A 12,038-nucleotide genomic window follows, 5' to 3' on the forward strand; every position below is an offset into this window, starting at 1 on the left:
ATTATCTATCTTGGGCTTTATTTCTTTGGGCCGTGGGCTGATCTAGTATATGGACCTTATGTAGTACCCGATCCATCTTCTTCCTCCTGCCAGTGAAGCCTTGCGCCACGGCTGCCCATGGCAAACGGCAACCGCCGCCAGGTGCTAGGGACTGCTACCTGCCGACCGGCCGCGGTGCTATCTCCGCCCCCGTCAGGAGATAAGGGTTAAGTAAAAAAGGGGGAAAGGAAAGGAAGGCGAGGGCAGAGTCCGGCTGTTGCCGCTTTTTGCCGGAGGAGAGGCGATGCAGGTGCGAGACCGGAGCCGCAGGTGGCCCGGGTCATCGCCCATGTAGACATGGATTGCTTCTAAGTCCAAGGTCAGTCACCTCCCCGTACTCCAACCACCCTTGTCTATCTATCCCTCTCCTTCTCCCTCTCCCCTCACGCTCCCCAGTGATTCATTTGCTTCGCCGCAGTCGACCAGCGGAGGAACCCAGCGCTCAGGGGCCGGCCCACCGCCGTCATGCAGTACAACGACTGCAAAGGAGGAGGCTTGATCGCAAGTTTGGTGTGAAGAGGTGTGGGCCGTTTCTTCGTCGACAGTACCATCTCCGAGGAATTTTGTCAGTTCGTGACTTCCGGACAAATTTGTGGTGCTTAGTGCTTACTCAGGTCCATGCGTGGAGATGAGGCCAAGAAGGTATGCCCGGGTATCAATCTGCTTCAGGTCCCTGTGGCGCTTGGGAAGGCCAATCTTAGGCTGTGTTTGTTTGCTGCTTCTGAAACTGCTTCTGCTACTGGCAGAAGCCAGAACAAACGAGGTTCTGAAGAAGTGGTTTCTGGAGAAGCCAGAAGCCTGTTTCTGAGGAAAATGAACTAAAGCTGAGAAGCTCGCTGAGATGTGCTTCTCTGAGAAGCTATGTGCTGAGAAGCTAAAAATTTATTGTAGAAGCCAACAATCTATTTCCAAAAACAGTTTTTCAGAAAAGCCAAAAACACTGCTTTTCAGATAAGTTCAAAAGCAGAAGCTCAAACAAACACGGCCTTAATCTTTACCGAAGTGTTGGTTCTGAGGTAGGTTTATCTGTGCAGAGTCTGCAGACTGTAGCATGATTGGTGCAATTAGCAATGGTCGTTCACTACTACCTGAGCAATGGCATTATGGCAATTCCATCCCGTATATGAATAACTAAATAAGTCATGTTTTGCACCCAAACTTTCAGGTTGTCGCAATCCTTGCAAGCAAGGGCAAGTGCGAGCGGGCATCCATTAACGAAGTTTATCTTGGCCTTACTGATGCAGCAAAGGAAATGCTCTTACAAGCTCCACCTGATTGGTCGGAACAGATTTTTGTGGAGGCCGCAAAGTGGGCCTTCCTTCTGTAAGATTGTCTTCACAATTTGGTTGGATACTGCTCTGTGTTTTTATAGGAATGTGAGTATATGCCTGGTCATTTTCAGTATGACAGTGACAAGGAAAATAATGTGAGGGCATGGCTTTGTCGAGCGGACGCTGATTACCAGGATAAGTTACTGGCATGTGGAGCTATAATTGTTGTGCAGTTACGAGTCAGAGTTCTGGAAGAAACCCAATTCACATACTCTGCTGGTATTGCTCTCAATAAGGTTCATAATGAGTCACAATAGTGAGTAGATGCTTTATGTTCTGTTGTTCAAAATATATGTTTTCTTTTACTCAGCAAAGTGAAGTATCAGTATTCAATAGTCCATGGTTATTATTGTGTAAACTTTGCTAAGCTCAGGAAAGCAACTCAGTTTCTCTGTATTTCTGTTTTCGGTTTCCTTTGATTCCTTTCTCTTCCTATTGCAATATTCCACTCAATGTTCTTATGCTGTGCAGATGTTAGGTAAACTTGTCAGCGGAATGCACAAGCCTGCTCAACAAACAGTTGTCCCTTCGTCATCACTTCAGGACTTTCTAGCATCACTGCCTGTGAAGAAGATGTAATGATCTAACATGACACCTCTGTCCTTGCTGGTTTCTTGTTTTCTGCTGGGAAAAGCTTTTGAGACTTCGTAATGCTATTTAGAGCTCACAACTGTGTGCTTTAATTTAACTTATGCATGGTGTGATACTGAATAGTGAAAATATCCATATTGTTCAGGAAGCAGCTTGGTGGTAAGCTTGGAAGTTCCTTGCAGGATGATCTTGGGGTTGAGGCTATTGGTGATATTCTAAGTTTCATAGAGGAAAAGTTACAAGAACACCATGGAGTAAATACAGGGTAAGTTGGTGCATGTTTTATTAGTTTTCTCTTAGTTGGCTTGCCTTGATGGATGTATATATAAGCTTATATTTAGGATATGATATCTTGTTTAAAGAGTTAAGAGTTGTTATTCCCTTGAGCTTTTAATGGATGATGTAACTTTATTGTTGGTGGTAGGTTAGTATCGAAAATGTAAAATCCATGCCCCCCTGCATCCGGATTTTTTTTGTTTTTTGGATATCATATCTAATATTTGATTTCAACTCATCTTGTAAGCACTTGACTTCATGCAGAACATGGTTATGGAAGATTGCAAGGGGTATTAGTGGAGAAGAAGTTGAGGATGTCTTCTACCGAAGAGTCATGGCTGTGGAAAGACCTTTTTTGGACCAAAAGCACTGAGGAATAACGTTTCTGTAAATAAGTTAAGCTAGTTAGCTCGATACTATTCCAATTCGCATTGAGATTAGTGACCCATGATTAAAGAAAGTTTTTCGTCTTACAGGTAGACAAAACCAAAGGGAAAAAAAGTTTGGTTTCAATGAAAACGGTAGGTCCACTGCGTTCACTTTTTTAACAGTGTTTACTCAATGTTTATTTGACCGGCGAATTGGAATAGTATGGAGTTGATGGTCTAGGAGTGCATCTATTCAAATTCACCCATCGAACGGATGGTTGTTGATTATTTGATTTCATGAATTATATGATCAAGTTGATGTGAAAGATGGAACGCGTCCAACAATTCTGTCATTTCCTGTTTGATGCCTGTGCGGTTCGGGCACATGCGCCACTTTGCCAGCGGAATGGGAAGGGAGGCCAAACAGTTTCCATGCCAAACGGAGCTACAGCCAATACAAGCATACTCTCTGTCACGACCGTGCTTCATGCTCACACGAACCGAGCCCAATCCCATCCCAAGCAGCTAACCGACCGCCTTGCGCGCCAATCTCCCCGATGCTCGGCTCAGCGCCTCAGCCAGAGGCAAATGTCGCGCGACGGCAGCGTTGCAGCCCTCCGCTCTACTCCGCGGTACCTCACCGGCCGCCTTTGGATCGTCCCAAAGCTTCGGTCTGCAGCGCGCACGCCAACACGGGCGCTCGGCACTCCGCGTGCGCATTCCCCTGCTGTGCTCATTCTCTCACGGTTGCACCAGGTCCTGGAAATGGCAAGCCACACGACGCGGGAGGCGCGGAAGGCGTCCAAGGCTCCGAGGGGGCAGGGGGCGGCTCCCCTCCACCGGGCTACCGCCAAACCAAAACGCCTGCGAGCTGCCTGCCCATCCAGGCCACAGATAGATGATAGATCCATGCCCCTGCACACCCGCACCACACGCCGGATGATACGACTACAATTTGCCGCTATTTCCACGGAGCAGTCCACCGGAGCCCGCCCTGGTACCCACAATCGTACGCCGTACGGCTGTCTGTGCTACTTTGTGGCTTAACAAGAACGGTGAACTAACTTCCAGATTTGAAATGCGTCATAGAGCGCCAGCAGAATCATATCACACTTTCCTCGAAGAAATGAAAACCACAAATATCAAACCATTTGGTTGTGACCAATCATTTATATCCTTCTTCCTTCGTAAGGTTATGCGGCGACCCAACATTTCTGCTGTGACCATGAGACGGCCTGCTAGTGATGGTGAGACGGCAGTGGGCTTGGCCCTTCCCTACTCAAAGCATCGGTGATATCTTAAAAAGATAAGATAGATTAGGACATCTAAAATTAATTAGTTCTAAAAAAATTATAAGATAAATTTATATTAATTTATATTTAAATGTGTTTTTGGTTTATCTAATATGTCCTACTCTTTCGTTCAAAAGATTTACTTAGGAAGGTAAATATACAAATGATAGATTACAAGAAGTAAATACGGAAACGTAAAGATGGTAGAGAGAGCAGACTCGGCATAAAATTTTTTTATCTCATGATATTGATGGTATAAATGTCACTCCTCGTCCATGTTGGAGCAGCCATCTAAGCTATAGTTCTCAGACGGCACCCGACCACGACCCTTGAGACAGCTAGTCTTCAAGTAAGTTGAGCCACCAAGCCACCAAGATAAAGCTTCACCATAAGCCTCTCTTCTGGTCACTTACTGTCGTCTTTACTTCGGAGCTTGAGCCACCAAGGCAACGTTCTCTGCGTCCCTATACAAGCATCTTGTCGCTACTCCACATCAAGTCGGAGGGTCAACAAGCATGATACATCAAGGCTCACAGTGCCGACGAGTCACCAAGACTCTAAGGTACTGGTGTACCACTTGGTATAATATAGGATCACTTTTTGATCCCTTCTGTAGGCAACGACACCTAACAACAACTACTTAGACCTATGAGCACTTACCACTCTATAATCTTATGCTTAATTATCTTGGATGATCATTTTTAGTACTTTGATGGCTTGTTCTTCTCAAGTGTTATAAGCTTCTCTGCCACTCAAATGGCCGAGTGAGGACATTTATATCCTCAACACCGCGAACTAGTCGTTGCTCCAACGGCTCCAACATAATGTGAACACCGGATGATCCAGTGTCAACAACAGGACTAACACCGGACCATTCGATGTGTACAACAGTAGAAACTAGCCGTTGAAACCCCACTCAAACTAATTTCTAAACACATGATACTCCAGTGTAATCTTGTACTCCATCACTGGACCATCTGATGTATAGACTTCTGCCAACCAAGCCACTTTTTCACTGTTTATTGTTTGGTGTGTGTAATCTTCTGATCACCAGACTATCCAGTGTGTACAACTCATCTCTCAACTGAAGACCTTTTGGAAAATACTCCCGTGAAGCCTCCGGTGTACAATCCTTCTAAGCACCAGACCATCCGGTGTGTACAAATCTTTTGCACTAAAAAATCTTGCTCCTGGAAAATGCTCCAATATGCACTTCTCCTTAACACCAGATCATTCGGTGTGTTGAACTGCAAAACATTCTTCTGAGACAAAATGCTCTGGTATGCACACTTGCTGAGTACCAGACCATCGGGTATACTATTCTCATTTATCTCCTCTGAGCTGAAAAATACTCCGGCGTGAATAGCTAGAACTGGACCATCCTGTGAGGTCATTTTTTTAGAACTTGTTCAATTCAATCAATCTTTATCCCGATTACGGTGGCTTCTTCATATATTGCATCCATGGGACCTACTACGTTGTCATGAATCATCAAAATCACATACATGCTTAAAAAGATCATGTTCGCTACACACTACTCCGGTCACCGTGGCCTCTGGAGCTTGGCTTTCCCGTGGTTTGCCTTTCTCTCTCTAAGCCGACCCTAATTGTTATGAATAGATACCTTTTTAGTGTAACCATATGATCAATTACCAAGAGATATATCTCCCCAATAGATATGACCTCTCATCATATCCCTTCATCATGTATATATATGTAAACAGTTCATTGAATCAATACAAGTGTTTCATTTTTTCTACTCTATTCTCTGAATTCAATCTCTCGATCTCTCTCTATTTTTAACACGTTATTAGACACTATTGTTCTAGCCCTAATGCTAATTGGCCACACCCAGATCAAGAACACAGGCTCGACGGCCTCTACAATGAAGAAGAGTGGCACGGCGGCCTCGACACAGTGAAGATCAGAGGCACGAAGTCCTCGGCACAATGACCCCCTGCTCCACCGGTGGCATCTCCAAGATCTTCCAATTGGTGGCGACGCAGTCCACGACTCGGTATGCTCGTTGTCTTGCCTCCTTATCACCGGCGGTGCACACTAGCACCGCTTGCCCCATGGCATCGGCCACTCGCACCACGCACCAGTAGTGGCGATTCGCCCCCTCCAACGGTGCTTGCCTGAGCCGACCACGACCCGGTGATGGATGGCCTCAGCCCGGCGATGGCTGGTGAATCTGAGGAATGGCAGCGCCTCACATGTCAGGAGATAGCCAATGGATGCGGTCCGCCCATGCTGGCGGCCGTGTCTTCCTCCGACTGCAGCCACCTTGTTTCGGCCACGCTTGCCCGCACCCATTCAGCGGCGCCTCACCCTCACGGCAAATACGCCATCTGGTGGCAGCCATCTTTGGTGGATCCGCCCTCTGGTGGCAACCATCTCCCACGTGCATTGACCTATCTGTTGGTGGCCCACGGCGATCATGGACCGACACCCGCCACCTCCCACAACAACCAACAGGTTGTGGTAGCCTGCCTGAGCCAGCCACACCGGCGTTGCTTTGGCCCCTAGCCCCGACAGATCAGCTCGGATCTCATTAGGCAGTGGCACACCGGCGGCGCACCTCCATCAATGGCACCCGATGCGCCCCTACGCCCTCCGGTAGCCTCTTCGCTGTCCACACCCCAGTGCAACTGCCCTCAGGCGACCTCCTGTCGTGCCTCCTCCGGCGGCGGCGTAGCCCAAGCGCCAACGGCCACGCTCGCCGGTTGACGTCCCTCATACGGCGACGACAACGACACGCCTGCACTAGGTCGGCTTCACCGATGGCCTCTGCGCCACTGCGGCATAGCACCGACCGGTGGCCCGCGGCCACCTGCCAATCGATGGCTAGAAATGACGACCGACTGCCCGACGCATCAGCCTGCCCGATGGTGGCATCGACTCTCTAGCGGCCCTGCTTTCATCCCGATTGGCTCAGCTTCGACCCAACTTTGGCGGCGGCAGCGGCACCGGGGCAGTTAGGGTTAACCCTAACCGCCGGGTGGTTTTCTCCTCTCTTATTTGTGTGTGGGGAGGGAGGAGCCCACATGGGCCATTGGGCCACAGCCCAAGTTGACTCGGCCCATAGGCCAGTAACCCATCCTAAGGCAATTTTGCAAAAGAGACCTCTAGTTTATGAAATTTTGCAATATGGTCAAACTAATAGTACTGTGTATAAGTACTTGTCATGTTTAGGCCCTTGAAATTTACTATAATTACATCCAGTATTATTTACTGTTGTAATTTAACATTCCAGACCCCTTTTTTTTGGAAAATTATGCAATGTTCAATGGGTTTGACTCATGCAATCCCTACAACATGCACTTATGTTTGCGACCGCTTTAATTTTGCAATTGAGATTCAATATCTTGCAAAATTATGCATTAATTCACCTTAATTAAGCCCAAGGAGCCTTTACGCCCAAATGTGCTTAATTCAAGTAGAATTAAAATGCAAAATTAAGTGACTACCTCAACTAATATTGCTATAACACAAGATCATAGATGTTATGAAATCTACTGCAATATTTACTGATTATACTCATAACAGCGAATTACTCGCCCACTACTATGCGGTCTACACTTTTTTTTTAGTGACTACCATCAAAATGTTAAACCATTGCTATGCAGCCTACACCATTTTCAGTGACTACCATCAAAGAGTTAAATCACTATATTTGAGGTCTACACCATTTTAGTAATTACCTTCTTTGTGATTACCTCTATTTAATATTTGTGAAACACAAGGTAATGGAATGGCATCTACTGCATATTTGCATATTATCCATCATTACTGTGAGGTCTACATTTTGTCATCTTGACTTAATGACTACCTTCAACGTGCTCTTCCAAATATTCTATTTAGCATAACACAAGGTAATAGGAATATAGGCATCTACTGATAAATGTTAGATTATGCCTCATACTACTATATGATCTACACCATATTTGGTGATTATATCCAACATGTTATCTATAAAATTTGAGGTCTACACTGTGTGATTCAAGTCTTAACTTGACTTTATAAATTTTACATCATTATTACAACATTAACATGATAATTTTTAATTTACCTACCGTAAATTAATCAAATCTATGATCAAAATTCATGTACGATACAATGACCAGCAAAGAGTTCGATCAACTCACACTCAATGGTCACAATTATTCAACATAGACAATGGATGTTAAGGTCAGTCTTGTGTCTTGTGGAATAGTAACGGCTCTACCAACCTCACTAAGAGGGAGATTCACCGCTATCAGATCATATTAACTATGATGCATTATACATATGGCATCATATCCATCTAGATCTCAAGTCTGAGTATCTGATGGAAGAGAATTCGAGCACTCTATAACTAGGTATGAACAACAGAAGGCAGACATTCTGCCCAATGCAAGTCATAAATAGACACATCTCCGACTTCAAGATTTTATGTCTTACGAACATGTTGTTCATAAAATCTGCTCAAAATTGTGTTTCTACAAATAAGAATCTACAGATGCGGAAAAAATAGAGCTACTATGCTTTCCGCTGATAGGATCTTACAGCAACAATACTGTGCAAAAGAATACCATGTTTATTCTGACTTAATACATGTATTACTTCAGGTCGAAAAGTATGATGAACTCCTTCTAAGGAATCATCTTTAGCGTCCAATCAGCGCTGCTCAATTACCTGAAGTACATGGGAATGTCCAGAATAATAGCAAGTTTGATGGCTCTTTTATACATCATCCAAAGAACTTTAATGGTAAATGCAAGCGCAACAAGAAACATAAGCCCTATGCACCGGATCAGGGTCAAGGAATTTTCAAACTTGATAAATCTAAAATTTTTCGCAATTATGGATGCTACAAGCACTCCACTAAGAAATGCTTACCCCAAGATATTTGGTTGATCTATATTTACAAGCGCAACAAGAAGATTTTAACTATTCTCCCAATTCCTTAGATACCATGTTATCTACGTCCCATTAAATATTGTAATACAATATTGTATCAGCACTTATGATACTACATAAAATCTGTATGTATTCTATATATCTAATAAAGAATTTCATATCAAATTCTTCAATTCTATATATAGATTACTACGAGAATCAATCCGATGGTGGAAAATATGTACCTTGTGGACATATGCACCACAGATTCTATACTTAGGGAAACTAAAATATTTCTAAACTCTTACTAAGAGACAATAAAATATTTTGACAACCGTTGAACACGATATAGTGATTGTTGGTTCTGATCATGCCATAATTACTCTCACTATGAGTACTCAAGTCATAATCGATGATGCTCTATAGTATCCTGATTCAACTCATAACTTACTAAGTTATAGAAATATCCGTCAGAATGGTTTCCATATTAAAACCAATGATGACACAATAGAGAAATTTCTTCTCTTAATCAACAGATATAGCAAGCTTTCCTATATACCATCTGGATTGTACTATATATACATCAAACTCATACTATATATTACGTACAAAATAATATTTATATCTTGATCAAACCAAAACTTAACATGACTGCCTTGGTCACTCTACCTTAGAGATGATGAGAAAAATTATTAACAATTCTATTGGTCATAGTATTTCTAAAATCTTCAGATTTATGTGCACCACGTGTGCCACGAGGAATTTAATCTTAAGGCTCTCTTATCTTAAAATTCAAAATACGACACCCAATTTCTTGAACACCTTCAAAAACATATATGTGGCTCTATTCAGTAATATTATGGACCATGTAGGTACTCTACAATGCTAATTGATGCGTCTATAAAATAGTCCCACATATGTTCCTTATACATAAGATACTACATTTATGCCAAACTCATTGCTCAGATACTCAATATTAGAGCAAATTATTCTGGACGCATGATCAAATCTATTCACATGGATAATGATGTTCCTTAACGTGCATGCAATTATTGTTTGACTTTGAACACTACTACATTAAATACCATATATGCACATCCATAATGGTCTAGCTGAATATCTCATCAAGAGAATCAATTTATTTGCATGACTGATCATAGAATTGTAATTTGCCAATATTTTATTGGTGACATGCGGTTTTACACACCGCATCATTAAAATAAATTCATTCAACTGTAATCATACTGCTCCCTCTATTGCAGTTGGTACATGGAAATTTGGCCTCAGTCAAGTATTTCCCATCTGTGAATCGATTATGTTCTGCACGTACCGATATCACCACCATACAACATACATCAAAGGGCATCAACGATCTATATAAGGTATAATTATTTGTCAATCATATAATACCTCGAGTCCCTCACATGGGACATATTCATTGCTCGTATGCTCATAATATTTTGAGGACAATTTCCGGTATTAGGAGGAGATTAATACCACAAAAAATATCAGGTATCATAAGAGAACTTCATACACGTCCACATTCAGTCATCTTATCTACGTACCTGATATCTGAATCCTTATTCAGAATATCTTGTATTTGCAACATATTGCAAATAACTTACCAAGATGCATTTACTGACAACAAAGGTATCACTAGATTCTATATTCCTACCAGGAATGTATTGGAAAGAGTGGAGATATCAAACAAAACCACTCAACTCCCAAATCAAAATATCGAGGGTTTTTAAAGGAGATATCAAAGACATATCTATTGTTCTCTAAACTCCTTTATGAGTTTTTCCTTTTAAAATTTTTCTCATATAAGTTTACAAAGAGACAATAATTAATATATGTTATACCATTTTCTCCTTATTTTTCCACTAGACTTTAAATGAGTTTTTACAGTATATCACTATTATTCCTCCTATTTTTCCAAGAGATTTTACGAAGATTTTAATATGATTCATATATCATAATTATTGTTCTTTAAATTCACCAAAATAAGTTTTTCCTATTTAGATTTTTCATATGAGCTTACAATAAGGCAATAAACAATATGTGTCATATCATTTTTCTTACTTTTTCCCAGGATTTTAAAGGAGTTTTAATGGTATATCAATATATTATTTTCTCCTCATATTTTCCTATAGGGTTTTAGAGAAGTTTTCAACAAGAAGTTTACAACTAAAATAATTGATTAAAAGAGAGTGTTCCGAATAGACATTTTTTTATAACCATGTGATTAATTACCAAAAGACATATCTCCCCAATAGACATGACTTCTCATCATATTCCTTCATCATGTATATATATGTAAATAGTTCATTAAATCAATACAAGTGTTTCATTCTTTCTACTCTATTCTCTGAGTTTATCTCTTGATCTCTCACTATTTTTAATACTAATCACTATGCTAATCCCTCATGGTTTGGCTCAATTTGCACTGAAATGCTACATGATGCATGATTCTAGTGCTTAACGCTTCTGCTTTGTGATGTTGATGTTGTGATAACATGCCATGATGGTATGATGCTTGATGGTTAGGGCTTAATTAGCATGATTCTAGTGCCTAAACAGTTCTAGTAGTAAAATCTTTGCTCAAACAACTCATATGTATTTCTTGTTTTTGGACTCTCGGTAATTTCTTGACATTGCACATGGGCCGTTGGATAAGTCGGTTTGGGCTTTCTTCCACGGTGGCTGGCTCGGTTTTGCTATTTTCTGGAGGTTCAACGGGTCTTCTGCAAAAGTGTTGGCTTGGAAAGTCAGAAGGTTCAAATTTTAGATTTTTGGCTCATTTATGTGGTTTTCTAGAATTTTCTAAAATGCCATGATCATTTTATTTGTGAGCTGAAAATAACATCACAAGTAAATGTCCATAGAGAATTTAGGAAATAATTTAGTGTTAGGTTTTACCTTGCTTAGCCTCCTACAGAAGAAGCAGATATTTATTTAGAAATATCACTCCTCCATGTATTCTTGTATGTATGCATGTATGTATGACTGTATGAGACGACCATGTAATGATCAAAGACTATGTATGTAAATATGTATGTATATAAGCCTATATGTATGACACGAATGAGATGAGATGAAATGAATGTTATGAGCATAAATTGAGTCAATGGTCCGGGTCCAAACTAAAGAGCTGCAACGAGCGCTCACAATTACCGATAGCGCGAAAAATTGGCTAGCCTAGAACTAGGCTACTGTCCGCATCGCGTCACATTCAACAATTTCATAGCAACGCGTAAACA

The 12,038-nt window shown here is 41.8% G+C and overlaps 1 protein-coding gene and 1 long non-coding RNA gene across 2 annotated transcripts; both read left to right on the forward strand.

The window, feature by feature from the left end:
• Positions 1-219: 219 nt before the first annotated feature.
• On the forward strand, positions 220-739 carry LOC133921143 (uncharacterized). Its single transcript, XR_009910217.1, has 3 exons — positions 220-358; positions 458-559; positions 654-739. It is a non-coding gene; the product is annotated as an uncharacterized LOC133921143 (long non-coding RNA).
• A 292-nt stretch (positions 740-1,031) lies between these two features.
• On the forward strand, positions 1,032-2,950 carry LOC133921136 (DNA polymerase eta-like). The gene is given in 7 exon segments (XM_062365902.1): positions 1,032-1,055; positions 1,205-1,362; positions 1,450-1,606; positions 1,842-1,945; positions 2,107-2,226; positions 2,502-2,551; positions 2,554-2,950. Coding segments are annotated over 6 exon segments (591 nt in total). The 5' UTR covers positions 1,032-1,055; positions 1,205-1,291; the 3' UTR covers positions 2,643-2,950.
• Positions 2,951-12,038: the final 9,088 nt, after the last annotated feature.

The sequence above is a fragment of the Phragmites australis genome, chromosome 1 (genome assembly GCF_958298935.1).
Source record: "Phragmites australis chromosome 1, lpPhrAust1.1, whole genome shotgun sequence".
Lineage (NCBI taxonomy): Eukaryota > Viridiplantae > Streptophyta > Magnoliopsida > Poales > Poaceae > Phragmites > Phragmites australis.